Below are 14,724 nucleotides of genomic sequence, written 5' to 3'. Positions count from 1 at the left end.
AACTGGTTAAGAATACACATTTAAGTGCTGTCAAATTATTAACAAAATCAATATATTTAATGATTCTTATCAAACATATTTTTTTTAATAGTGTTTTTAAATTAATGATTTCCCCTGTCAGAGACAGTTATATAGCGACTGCTCCTTTGAGTCCACAAAAAAGGAGCAGACACACTCCTCTTCCTCCACCTCTTTCTCTGAGCCATACACACGACCGTCACAGCAGTACATTTGTTCTGTACTGCAGTCGTAAATCAGCACCTCACGAACCTTGCCGTTGTCGCCAACTGTCCACTTGGTAATAAAATGTCTTCTTTTACTTTTCTTTGAATCATCCTCATCTTTTTGTTGGTTGCTTGTTTCAGCCGGCCTCTTCATCCCAGTAATGCGCTACCACATTTTTAGCTCAAATCCAAGCAAATGCTGACTTGGTTGAAATGTGAAAGAACAATTGCAAAAAAATCAAGTCTGAATCACTCAATTCTCATTGGCTGCCAAGGTGGCAGGTAGATTGACAGTTTTACCCGCAAATGGCTAAATTCACCCGCATTTGGCGAATGGTCGGGTGTTAATTTCAGGCCCTGGCAGTTGCTATTTAAAGTAGATAGCATCCAGCAAAGCATTGTGATTAATATTGCATTTGAAAACCTCCCTGCAGACTGGAATGTGGCCTCGGGGCCACACATTTTCTGTTTGTCGTGCCAATACTCAGCATATCTTTTCACATAGCATGTCAATACTGTGATGGGAAAATATGGTGGTTAAGGCTGAATAATGTGACATCAAGCAGCAGCAAGTGTGTGTCCAATTGTGTTGTTAAGCAAAAAAAAAAAAAAACTGTATTAAACCCAAACAAAAATCAAAAAAACATTATTGTTATTGTTGGAAATATTACATTTATTTACAAAATAGATATATTAAGACTTTGGATTACCACTGTACAAATAAGAGCAGGCACTGTTTAAAGCACTTTGTTCGACATTAAATGTTAACATACAGTATTATTACTTTTCCTCTCAGAATTTAAAAATAAACTGTTTCCAAAGCAACACTAAGAAAATAAATCTGCTTTATGCTTACAACATTTACCACAACTCATTTCAATCTTGAAACAGAAGAAAACCAATGATAATATATATTACATAACACAATTATCAATATTACCTTATTGTTAAATAGCAAGATGAAATGCAAAACTAAAGATAAGCTTTACGTTGAAATTCTAACTTTACACAGAAGTTTGATCATTAAAACTACACAGATGAACAACGCTTAGTGATGCCATGCACCTGTCCAAACTATACATGTTAAACAATGCAGATTGCAGATCTGCAGTCATATACAGTATACTGCACATACATATATTATACTCTTTAAACCTATGCTGATAATATCATGCTTGATCATTTAATGTCTTTTTGACATGACAGCAACCACTGCTTTTGAGAAGCAAATCATGCAGGCAAAAAACTGTCACCATATACCTCACGTCTCCTTTGTGACAATGAGAGAGCAGAGTACAAAAAACAGGAGCCAAGTAGAGAAGGTCACTTTATATAATAAGATGTTGGCTCATCTTTGTGCTGGTAGATAATGAAGTCCAGGATCACAGAGACTTGACAGGAGGGAGGATTTAAAGCATTTGGTCTGCTTTCACAATTCTGTCTCTTTTTCTTTGTCTTCACCTGTTTCTAAGTAATATTCATCATCTGTCGTTGTGTCTGAGCTGCTGTCTGAAGACTCATCAAAGGTGCTAAGGCTGGATTTATAACCTCTGGAGGGCAGATGCCCTCTGGAGGACTGGCTGTCCAATGGCTGTGGTGCTCCTGATGAGCTGGGAAAGGTAGGGGAGGAAGGGCTGGAAGGTTTGGACATGCGCCTGGACACTGGTGACAGGGGAGGCGTTGGAGGAGGGGTGGGAGGACCCTCTGTATCCCATGGGAAGTGACAAGTGTTCATGTTAGGGCTCCTTAGCCGGGCTGCCCTTGAAGTTGTGGTAGTTACAGGTTGAGAAGAAGAGACTTCTGAGCTCCAATTTGCCAAGCGCCTGGTCAGTGATCGAGGAAGAGATCTTGATCTCATTTTACCAGGGTCATTGAGGAAATATGACATTCGGCAGTCCTTACTGGGCTGGTAATCACATTCTGTGTTCCAATCAGGAGTCACCGACCACTGATCCAAGTCTCTGCCAGTGCCTCCACAAGTCGAGGCAGATTCAGTGAGGTCACCTACACTCATGAACCTGGATCCAGTGGAGATGCGACCAGGACCTGAGGGTCGACTGGACAGTACCGAACTCACAGAAAAAGATCTCCCAGGCTCAATGCCATACTTTAGGTCTGCATAGGAGGATGCCAAACATTCCTTCTCCTGTCCTTGTCCTGCACTTGGAGGACCAGTGGATGCCCGTCTTCTTCTTGAACCTCCCAGGCTGAGTCCCTCTCCCGGCTCCCGTGGTGAGGAGGATTCTCCACGACGCAGTAGCTTTGGGCTATAGAAGACACTGTCATCTGTAGCATCCGGTGAGGTAAATGGGGAGACAGGGGAAAGAGAGGAGAAGGGGGAGAAAGGGCTCCTGGGGCTTGATGTGGACTTCTTGAACGGAGTAGGATAATCAGCGGAGAGGTTAGGGCTCCTACCAGAACTGGGATCTCTACAAGAGAGGAACTGCTTTTTCGGTATATAAACTGTCCCATTGTCGTTGTAAAAGTCAAATTGGTGCGTTGTTGGGCTGTGGATTATCAAATGAGTTTGGTCTTGACTTTTCATGTGTTCTGCACAAGCCTTTTGCTCATCTTTCTCAGTTTCTGGAGTTGATTTGTCTGACCAGGTGTAAAGCTCATCTCCTGCCATGGGGCTCCCAGCAGCTGAGGGTGGTATGAGAGCGTGTCTGTTTTGTGTCCATCTATTTGTACCCTCGGTTCCCCTTTTATTGTCACTCAGCACCATCCCTTTCTCCTGCTCCTGCTGTTCTAGCATTTTGCTACTCTCAACAGGGATATCACTGACGTCACTTGATCCACTAACAGAAGATGTTTGGAGGGCTCGCTTCCGAAATATATCATCATTAGACCGTCTGGTGCTGAATGTTTGTCTAAGTCTGTTAAAGACTTGGTCCATTTTGTTAGAAGTCTTGCTGGTCCTATCTGATTCGGACCTTGACAAGCTGGAGTTTGGTGTGCTGACACTTTTTTTTAATGCAAACCGGCTTCTCCTTGGGCTTTGTTCATTGTTGCCCTCTACTGAAAAAAATCGGCTTTTACCCAGTACAGTCTCCTTCATTCTTCTTTTAGACCTTTCCCTGTGGGGCTGACTCTCTGCTGAGCTGCTACCACTGGAGCTCTGATCTGAATGACTATGTGGTTCTCTAGCGTCTTTACTCTGCACTCTGTGTGACTGTTGACTTAACTTGGTCTCCACAGAAACTGGTGTGTTTGCAGTATGTTGCAAAGGTTTAGGTGTGGTGTTCCTTGGGGCAGCTGTATCTACTTTAGATTTAATACTGTAAACCAGTGTCTCAGTTACACATGTTGAGGAAGAGGTGTGTGCCTTATGAAGTCTGTTGTTGACAAGTAATATCTGACTATTCTGGCGATCTTGGCTGTTCTTGCTGTGATTATTGTTGATTTGATCAGTTTCTGAAACTCCACACTTTGTACTTCCTTGGGTGTCAGTTTTGTTTTGGAAAGGCAAAGACAGGGTCTGGGGCAGGCTGATAGGCGACAGAGGGGGTTTGGACATGGGCAAGGCCATGGTTGCAACTGGATCTGTACGTATGGAAAGACGTGGGGTATAATCTGACTGAGACCTTTTGAAGAGGGGTGATCTAGGTATTATAGTCTTAGTTTCTCCCTGTGTTGACCTGGTAGACATGAGAGTGGAGTAAGGAGGGGAGCTATATCGAAGCTTATAACCACTTGAAAAATCTGGAGGGAGGGAGAGAGGAGGTGAAGAATGGCACTGAACTGTGCTAGACTCCACTGAAAGTGTCCTCTCTTGTCTGGATGTGAATAAGTCCTGTCTTCCTTGGTCAAAGACCAGAGTGTCACTAGGTCTTTGCTTAGATGTCTCTCGGTCTCTGGATGCCAAATCAACAGAGTCAGATGATAAGGATCGATGCTTCCCGCCTTTCACTACCTGTATGCTTGAGGTCTTAGGACTGGGGCAGCAAAGAGGATATGTGTTTGGACTGCTTGATCTTAGAAAGGAAAAGATGGATTGAACTTTGACGCTTTGCAGGGAACTGAGGGAAGTTACAGGGCTCGTCTGGACTTTAGATGGCTCTGGCTTCTCGACTGTGACGGGCTCAGACTGCTTCAGATCCACTGAGTCCTCCCATGTTACCCGTCTCACTCTCTTTCCCTCTACATGGGGAAGCAGTTTCTTTGGGTCGCTGTCTGGGCTGGTTGAGCGTGTCCTTCCCTCATTAGGACTGGAAGAGTCTGAGTAGTTGGGGCTGGTAATGATCGGGGTGGCAGGGGGGGTTAAGGGAAAGGAAACAGTGACAGTGGTTGGAGAATATGCAATGGCAGGAGTGACAGGAGGAGAAAGGAAGGATGGGCTGGGGGCAGTTGTGGCTGCAGGATGGATGCCAGGTAGAAAAGAAGAGCTGGTAGAAGCAGTAGATACTGGACTGTAGTTTGTTTTAGAGGAAGCATTGCCTGCGGAAATCAGGCTGGACACAGTTTTAGGGCGGAAAGGCCTATGAATGGAAGCATAGCTTCTTTCAAAGCCAAGCGGTGTGGCATTGGCTGTGTTGGTGAATTTGGGTGTTTGGGAAGAAGAGCCAGTGTATGACGATGTATGAATATTGGTCAGTGAAGAAACTGGATGAGAGTGAAAGGAGGAATTAGTTTTAGTGTCTTTGGTTAGGGGTAGACCAGAGGTAGTTTTAGATGGAAGAGCTTGACCATTAAGAGTGTTGGTGGTAGCAAGTGAAAAAGGTGGTTTGGTAAACTTTTGAGAGTCCTTGTTGTGTGAAGATGTGAGGGTGCTGTTGGTTTTGGATGTAAAATGATTATTATTGTAGTTGCTGATGCTCTCAGAGGGTGTATTTGAGCTCTTGGGATTTAGCAAAGTAGGCGTTATTTCAGTTACATTTGCTTTAAATGAACTACTATTTACATCATGCCTTCTAAGATCTTTAGGGTGAGTCAATGTTGTTTGCTCTGTAGCTCTGCTAATTTTAGAACCAGACAAAACACCAGGCAAACTATGAGTCTTTTGTGGTTCTCTGTTGTTTAAATTTGTTTTGTTTGACAACCTGTCTGATTTATAGTCAGGTGAACCCACAGCATATTTTTGTTTGAGGTTGTAAGTTCCTCCCTGTGTCTGCATAAAAAGGTTCATGTTACCTTTGAAAACTGACTCTGTTGTGTTATTGTTGTCTCTGTTTTCGGGGATTTGACTACTGAACATTTTGTTGTCAGTTAAACTTGAAGAGGGCAAGTCTCTATGATCACTGAAGGGTGTGTTTGGTTTTTCTTTGATGTTCATTGTATCATTGGGGATTAGAGGGGAACTGCCTTCCTGAGTAACTTGTTTCCACCAGGTAGTGGATGTCAGGGTGGTCCTTCTAGGAAGGGAATGGGTCATTTGGAAGGCAGAACGGTCATATGGGGAATGTCTGTGTGAGGAGTCAGAGCTCTCTGAGAATATGTTTGTACTTTTCTCCAAATCCCTGCAGTTCTCTTGCCTCTCTAATGGTTGTCTACTTAGAAATGCCTGTTTGGAAGATAAAAGACCAGAGTGGGTTCTATTCATCATTTGAGGTTGTTGGGAAAAGGGGGCGTCTTTGTTCATGGGTGAAGCTGAAAAGAAGCGTGTTTCCAATTTGTTTCTTTCTCTTTGATTGGAGGATGATGGGGTATTGATAGGCCCAGTTTCAGTTGTCCTATAAGAAAAGGATGATGGAGAGAGGAGGGGCTTGGACCTCTCTTGCCCATTATCATTGAGAAAGGGTTGAGCTAGGTGTGTTGTGAATAGTTTTCCATCTTGATCACTTGGCGAACTTCTCAGGGGTGAAGGATGGATCTCACTAAGGGTGGAGGTTGCATTAGAATTCCTGCCATTTGAGTTGAATCTTCTTAAAGACAGAAGCAGACTGCTTGTTGTTGGTTTTGAGCTTAGAGATGAAAGTCCTCCTTGATGACCAGTTTGTGGATTCCTCCTTTGTTCATTTGGATCAAGGGAGAGGGGAGACATGAGAGATGCTGTTGTTGGTACATGGCTTAAAGCGCCTGCATCCATTTTTCTATTGTCCATCCTTCCAGAGTTTACATCCAAAGAGACAGTCTGGATCATTTTTCTCTTAGAGTCATAGTCCAAGCTTGCAGGACCACTCTTAGTTGACCAGCCCACTGTATTCCTCCTGGTACCCAGAAATGGCACCTTTAATTGAGCCTGCGATCCATCTGTCAATGACCTGTCCACAGTCTCCTGGAAGCGTTCATGTGCACGATTTGCCACATCTTGTAAATTCCCCTGGGATTCCGAATTGCCATTTCCTTCAGGTCTTTTGGTCCGTCTTAGTCGGCTACTCCAGTGTGGTGCAAGAACTGTTACCACAGTGGAAGACAACATGGTTCCAGTAGGGTTGGATAATTCCACAAGATCAGTATGTTTCCCAAGCTTTGTATGGTCTTTTATATCTTCTTCTAACTCAACGAATCTAGTGCCAGTCCTTGGTTGCGGCCCACATGGAAGTATGTGCAAGCCATTACACTCATGTGGTCCAAACTTTCTATTTGAGAAACTGTGAGTTATACTCAAGTCCTTGGTAGTTGTTTGTCCATTAACCTGAAAAAACAAATCAGTGCAAGTCTCCAGATATTGTAAACTGTATTTTTGCCAAACATCTGGAATCTTCATTATAAATGAACTTTTTAAAATTAATTTTTACATCTAACAATTCATATGACCTCACATTATCCCACACTATGTTTTCGTATTGAAACCACATATCATCTATGTGTAATGTTATTGTAAAAGCCTAAATTTTTTATATGTGACTTCATATCATACCAATGCAAAGTACTTGCCTGCTGAAGTAAAATACTTTTTGGCATTTACATTAAGTATGCAACAGTGGCCTGCTATCTGAATTGCAAATTGTGTGCTGGGGAGACTAGATCATTGCTAAAGCTTCAGTTAACATGGTGTAGCTATTTAAGAGATTCAGGCCTTGACAAACAGGTTATTTTGAAATACGTGAGATTTCTAAGGACACGCACACAAATGCACACACACCCTGTCCGTATAACGCTTAAAATAATAATTAATCTGATGTTTACAAGAGTATGCAATGCCACTTATTATCTTGTAATGTTTTCACAGATAACTTCTTCATAATGCTTTCAAAGAATTTCAGTAGCTTTTAACTTGTTGCCTACTGTAAGTACTGTATTGATTGGTTGGGAATATTTTGGATTGACTGGGAATGAAAGGTGCAATTTAACAATTGTTTTTAGATGGTATTCTATGTTAGGATTTCAGCATCTGCCCTAAAACATGACAAAAAGTGTTCTTACCTGACAGCTGCTGTTCTCAGTCTCAGTCCTCTGTGTTTCAGTTAAACTGGCAGAACAGGAGAGAGCAGACATGAAAACTATTAGTAGGGCTGGGCCATATGGACTAGAACTCATATTCTCATTTTTGTTTTCAACAACAGTAACAGAGGGGGGGAGAGAAAGAGCTCATACAAAAGAGAGGGAGCGTGCGATGGACTGAAGTGTATGATAGAAAACAGTAACTATTGTTTTTAGAGTTTTTTGCCGTGTCGGCCGCCACAACAGAAGATTCCCAGCAGGAACACCGGTACAAATACAGGTTTTCCTCTCATGCTTAACAAAATATACAACTGCTTGTGCTAATAACAATAAAAACTGTAGACAAATGTCAGTGGTGTGGACCGAGCTGCTGCAGGAGTGCCTGTGAGTGCCTGTATTTGAGTGGGGGCGGGGTTGCGCGGAGAGGGAGCGATACAAACACAGGCACGGCTTTACAGAAGAAAGGTGTTGTGTTAAACTATATTGACATTAACGGCATTGTCTAATCCCATATCTCGCTTGAAAATATATCAATATAAAGGTCAAATATCGATATACCGCTCAGCCCTAACTATTAGGCATACTAGTTATGATTACACCTGTCACTTATCTGTAGATTGGACATACTGTTCGGTATGCAAAAGATGTTATGGTTACCCTACATATGAACCTTGAAAAAACCCTGAAATTATGAATATGGTTCACATATTTGTTGCAGAAATATGCTTTTTTATTGTTATTGCTAGACATGTAATGCAATTCACAAAAATGAAGGTTGTAAGCAATAAATATGACACATTATCCAGATGACGTGAGTGTTGCTTTCATTCATCGTTTTAAGTTGTACGCGTTTACAGGAAAATACTTTCAGTGATATGTAATGGACACTTTACTTGTTTGAGACTCATAAATAAGCCAGAGGAAAGAACACCAGTGTTAAAGCTTAGCCTTTAAATGTGAATTGTGCAATGTTTGATATTGAGATTGGGGAAGTGGAAATAGGTTTTATAATTTGAATGCAGATAAAAAATATCTCAGCTATAAAACTTGAATAAAAGTGTTACTTCTGCTTTAAAAATATCACATTTCACATGGGCCCACTCATTCTTCCTGTGCTCTACTTAGGGCTGTGCAATTAATCGAGTAATCGAGAAAAACGATAATTTTGCACATTACGTTTTGCAAGTCAACTCTTATTTCGTCCTGTGTTCTGAATGGAGAAAAAAAAGGCTCAAACAGGAAAAGTATTAGAGGGAAATTTCACAGTTCAAGGTGTTTTCACTGTTGATTTCTTTAACTGTTTCACTGTTGTTGTTTTTTAATTTCAATAATTACATCTTTCCAAAAGACGATTGTGTAAAACAATCGTGATTTCAATATTGACCAAAATAATCGTGATTATGATTCTTTCTATAATTGAGCAGCCCTGGCTCTACTGTAATGTTTTTGTATGAAACATTTGAGGGATTGGATGTCTCACATTAGTCACAGCAATGACGATCCAACAGGATGGTCAACATTCTTCTCTACTTTGTCACTCTCTCTTTACTAAATTGTTTTCTCACATGTGCACATTAAAGTCACACCTCATAAGTATTTCTGAAAACACTTACAAGGTATTTTTATGTTTGACATGATAGCACACTGATCACTCATGGGTGTACTGTACACACACAAGATCACACTCAGTGCAAGATGTCTATATAAGGTCATGTTGGATGGTATGTAAAGACTGCAGCTGGCTAGCAGACAGCTAAAGGGGTGTGTTCTCTATTGAACCAATAAAGCCAGTTTGATCAAAGACCTCTATTGATAAGGTGCATGTAATCTCTGGGACAAATTGCATTACAAGCATGCAAATATGCTCAAGGGAAGGCGCTCATACACCTTCTCCACCACGCTCAATGTTAAAAGCAATTGTGTCATATCAGATTATTTATAAAGAAAAAGTTAAATATTTCTAACCTATACTGACGTCTGGTTTTCTTGCATTGCTAAATTGAGGAAGCACAGTCACGCAAAAAATCAGCCCACAGGTAAATGATTTGTGATAAGGTAGGTAACAAAGGTAAAGTCGGGCTTCCTGAAATGGCGGTACAAGCTTTTTATCTTCCCATACTGGATACCAGGGCATGTAGCGTTAAGTTACAACACAAACAAATACACCGTTAACTCATAGACAAACAAATGCACATGAATGCAATCATGTCCGATGCACTCATGGGAGTCACAAAATGAAGTGCACTTCCCTGTATATACAAGGAGGTGATGATCACTTTCAGATAGTGTGTCACAATCTTAGTATGCAATATGCAGACAGGGTTCAGTGGTTCAGTTAATGTTCAACTAAATGCTGGGAAAGACTTTTCAAAGAGAGTTTAAAGATTTCAGTAACTCTGAGAACAACCATAATTCCAGGTGTACCTATTCCAGACTTCAGAAAGAGCTCCTGGGACATTGGTCTGTACAGCTTACCGACACCCCATTGTTGGGAAAGTTTAGGGAATGGAAAAACTCATTTAAGATATGGGGCAGTGGTGGCCTGAAGGTTAGAGTAGCGAGCTTATGAACGGGAAGTTGTTGGTTCAATCGACAGGATAAATGTGGGTGGGGGAAAGTGAAAGAGCAGCACTTGCCCCTCCCTCATTACCACCACTGTAGTGCTCTTGAGCAAGGCCCCTAACCCCAACCACTCCAGTGGAGCTGCTCAGTGGCCAGCAGATCAGACTATGGTTGTACTGGGCAGCTTCCAGGTATAAATTTGGGTGTAACTATGTGAATGTGATCAGAGCATTCCTACAAAAGAGAGCCTTCCTCTCAGAGAGCCTTCCCTGATTAAATAAAAGGTTAAAAAAAGAAGAAGAAGATAACAAGAAGCTAATGAATACATTATGTAAATTACAAATCAGCACTGAGTTTCATTAACACTTGTCTCAGGGTAAATCTATTCCTGTCCTTGCTTACCTGTGCAGACAGGGGTCTGAATTCTTCTCGAGTCTTAGCTCTGGTTTGTCAAGACCTGGGTTTATGGAGAGTCTGAAGAAGAGGCAGGAGGTGAATCTGGCTCCAAAGGGCTTCTGGGTCTGGACCTTTGAATCACCACAATGTCCAGCTTCTTCCTTTCTTAGTCTGTCCAACTTTAATATTAGTGCTGTAATAGATTCAAGATTGGGGATTATGTTCTGGCCCTAATAGAACCTATCCCTAAGGCTAAGTAGATTACTGCAGTGCACAGACATACACTTTGCATATTAAATGTTGTGCATTTGTCTGATGTGTGTGTGTGTGTGTGTGTGTGTGTGTGTGTGTGTGTGTGTGTGTGTGTGTGTGTGTGTGTGTGTCTGTGCGCATGTCACCTTTGTGTGTTTCTTCCTGTCTGATGGCTGATGGGTGACATTGCTGTTCATTTGGGGTTTCATCATCATCATGGTGACTTTCCTGCTTGAACCTTTCATCATATGTTTGATCCTGCTGTTGTCTAAAAAAAAATTAAAAAAAATACACCGGAGAAGTTTATGGAATTAATTTACATTAATAATAACGATCAACTAATAAATTAAGACTTTTACTCATGCAAAAATGCAAAAGTTTGGCTGGTTCCAGCCCTTAAACTACTGGCCAAGGTACAGCGCCACACTGAAGCAGCTAAGCAGTAAATGCCTTTCTAAAGGGCATTTCAAAAGTGGGCAAGATCAAGCTGATTTATGGTCAACATAAGGATTTAATGGTGTATTTCCAGCGGCTTGCATATGCTCCACAGCTACACCGTAAGCCCTAAATGCATTTTGTAAAGATGTCAGAAAATAGTTAAAAATATATTGCTGGAGCCCGACGTTACGGGTTAATAGTTCATCAAAACGAAATTCAAACATGCCATGCTTCCCTTATCTTATCAATTCTACAGTGCTGCACTGGTAAGCAGTAGTTATTTAAGAAATCCACTCTGCTCACTTTCTCTTACAACCAGAGAACAGAACTAAAACACCCACTCACACAGTCACTAAAACATGCACATTTACTGCTGCAACCCAACGCTCAACCCACGCTACAAAGCCAACGGCTAAGCACGATGATGACACCAGAACAAAGATGAGGCGGTTGACTAAAATATATCAATAAATATCGATGTACGTGTCACTGCAACCTTTGTTCGTTTGACATGACACATGAAATGACAGCAACAGTCTGTGACGGTACATTCCAGGATACCTTTCTCTCTTTTTAATCTGATTCAGCAGTTTTTAAGAGTCTTTATGTAGGCTAACCTGTGGTGCTTTGACTGATCACAAAGTGATACAGTTGCCAGATACGTTTTCTTTTTTTTTTTATTATTGTAATTAGCATTTTCTCTCTCTCTCTCTCTCTCTCTCTACTGACCGACAGTCTACAGTATTTCAGTTTGTTTTATCATTTGAGAAAGGTGCTGGTAAAACAAGATTTTGTCTTCATCCGGCTCCTTTTCGATCATGGATATGTAATGTGATATAGCAAATAATTTGTGGTCCGATTATAAAAAGTGTCTGCTTCCATGAGCGAAACAATGTGAAGCGAAGTGAAAGTGAAGCATTTTGATTTTTCTTTCTCAACCTTTCTTAATAACAAGGACCATGTCTGCCACTCCTTATCCGCCTTGCCTTCAGGGGCAACTCGCTGGCCTCATTAGAGCTTAATCTCAGTTAGGTTATTATAAAAGCCTGACATGACATGGCATGAGAGAGAAGCAGGGATAACTATGAGGAGGGAGGGAGATTTTTATGCTATTCAACAGCTACTTCAGTGCCAAGGCCAACACGCCTTCCATGTGGATAGTACAGAGTGTTTTGTTGTTAGTCCTGCCTCTACCTGAGGCAACATAAGAATTAATATCACACTACACCAATATTAGTGCTTGTAAACCGGGAGGTAACCATTAGGGATGCACCGACTGTGGAATTCTGGGCAGATACAGATTTACAATTTTTGTTTTAATTTATTCTACTATTTTGTGCGATTTCTAGGTAACTCCTAGAAACTGCAGAAGGAACTCATGCAGTACAAGTATTACCATTTGGGAATCACCAAGACAGTTGATTGGCATAAAATCAATCAATAACAATTGTGATAATTAATTAATGGAATAAGTCTTTCTTTAGTTCCACGTATTCAAATGTGAGGATTTCTTGCGTTCTTCTATTTTACATAAAACATAAAATCTAATCTAAATCTTAGTTGTTTATAAAAAAAGTTACATTAAAAGTGAAATCAATCTTAGTGATTATTGACCTCTAATCCTGTGTTAAACAAAACATAAACAAATTGCATCCACTGGTCAACACCGCAGCCATGTAGGGTGCATGTTTTCTGGACAGTGTAAACTATGTCGGAGTTTGTTTTGATAGTTTGCAAGCTGATGAATAATTGTTATCTTTGTATGGCTCTTTGGGCTGCTCTGTTATGCCCAGTGTGTCTCATACAAGTATGTTGGTATATTCTTCACTTGAGGTCAGCCTCGCTGTGGGTGTGTGCCCATATCTGCCATCAAACACTTACATAACCACCTGGAACCAGCCTGAACTAAAGTGTGGGTGTGTACTCAACTGAACACAAAACGAATGTAATGTTCCAGCTACCGCAACTAATTTACACCCTGAACTTCTTTTTAAGATTCATCAAAACACAACTTAATTACACTGCAATGACTACGTGAGTGGTAACAAAAGGTGGCCAGCACAAAATGAGACTTGTTCTGTTTGCTGTGCCACACCTTCAGTGTCTGTCAGACTTCCAGGTGAACTGTTCATCTTTGAGCCTATAGATGGGTATACAGTAGATTTGGAGGGTATTAGCAGGAGGATGTGCAGATAATCAACAGGGGTAGGACTCCAGACATGCACAGACAGCAGCATTGCGTATCCATGGCAGTAACTTTGTCAAACTTCAGGCCTGGATCTGCATGTATGAGCTTGCCTGCTAAGCCACTGAGACTGAACTAAAATACATCAACCTATGATGCTGGTTTACATGGTTTGGTGTTAGTTTGGTTTATGACACCTATACAAATGCAGGCTCAGGTGTGCATGTTAGGTAGCTATAAAAAGAAAAAGATATGCTACATAATACATTCAGACATGATAGGCCTACAAAATAACTACAGTAGCCAGTCCAAAACGTACGTTCAGAATCTACTTGGATATTTCCTACATTCCATCTCTGGAAGTAAACTTTAGCCCAGACGTGTGACGTATAGGGGTTATAAAAAGGGCCACACCAAACCTAAGTCAAAAAGATGTCAACTTGCGAGAGGACAAGGTTTGAAACAAATCACTAGCAGCTTTATCCAAAATAGCACTGTAAACATATTTTTGTCCACCTTCAACTTTCTTCCCAAATTATTCCCGCCTCCTTTTGCTGTCAAACACGGTCACCATATGGTGGTCAGTTTCGAGCGGTGAACCAAATGTAAAACGTTAAATTAACGGAAAAGCTTAATGCCGAATTTACTAAAACTAGGACGTGAATCGTGAGACGTTTTCGTTTGACTGTGAGAGTTTCCATACACGCGTTGGTAAGTTAAACATGCAGATTATACACGCAGTTCGGCGTGGGTTTCTCTCCCTGCAAGGGAACACCTCGCATCGCGACGTAAAAGTCTCTCCAGCAAGCAAACAGAGACATAAAAAGTGCGTAGCAACATTTAACAGGTCGATGAGAAGCACAATAGATACAGGATAGTTACAAAGTCGTTGGTAAAATTCCCTTTAAATACATTTTTACCTACCTTGCAGCTGTATTCCGTGTTGCTCGTGCTGTCTTGTTAGGCGTAGTTGTGTCTCCTCCTACAACTCGGAGCTCCAGCTCTCCTGCGTCACTTGACATCGTATTTTAACCGGTTCAGTAAGCCCTCATTATTTGGGCTGACAGGACAGTGCATCCTAAAAATGTCGTGTGTTTAACAGCAACAGACCTGTGAACAGGCATGGCATGCAAATGTCGCTGTGAAGGTGAAAGTTCAACACCTCCTGTCAGACAGGTGAGCGGCTGCGTTCCTTTCCAGAAAAGTTCCCCCCTCCCCTCGGTCATTTCCTTCGCAGGACACTAGTGTCGTTCAGCATTGGCCAGTAGCCTACACATGAATTGTGGTGATCGGTCTCTTAAAAAAAAATAAAGCTTTTAATCGGCTTCAAATAGCTCATTTCTG

General features: G+C 41.4%; 1 protein-coding gene across 1 annotated transcript; it reads right to left on the bottom strand.

The window, feature by feature from the left end:
* Positions 1-929: 929 nt before the first annotated feature.
* Positions 930-14,572, bottom strand: zmp:0000000991 (flocculation protein FLO11). Its single transcript, XM_028569865.1, has 5 exons — positions 14,305-14,572; positions 10,904-11,025; positions 10,512-10,698; positions 7,530-7,575; positions 930-6,798 (listed from the first exon to the last, which is right to left on the bottom strand). The coding sequence occupies exons 1-5, from the start codon at positions 14,400-14,402 to the stop codon at positions 1,654-1,656; spliced, it is 5,598 nt and encodes a 1,865-aa protein (XP_028425666.1). The 5' UTR covers positions 14,403-14,572; the 3' UTR covers positions 930-1,653.
* Between the last annotated feature and the right edge of the window lie 152 nt (positions 14,573-14,724).

The sequence above is a fragment of the Perca flavescens genome, chromosome 22 (genome assembly GCF_004354835.1).
Source record: "Perca flavescens isolate YP-PL-M2 chromosome 22, PFLA_1.0, whole genome shotgun sequence".
NCBI lineage: Eukaryota > Metazoa > Chordata > Actinopteri > Perciformes > Percidae > Perca > Perca flavescens.
The sequence above is the reverse complement of the archived record's forward strand: the minus strand, read 5'-3'. Positions and strand labels throughout refer to the sequence as shown.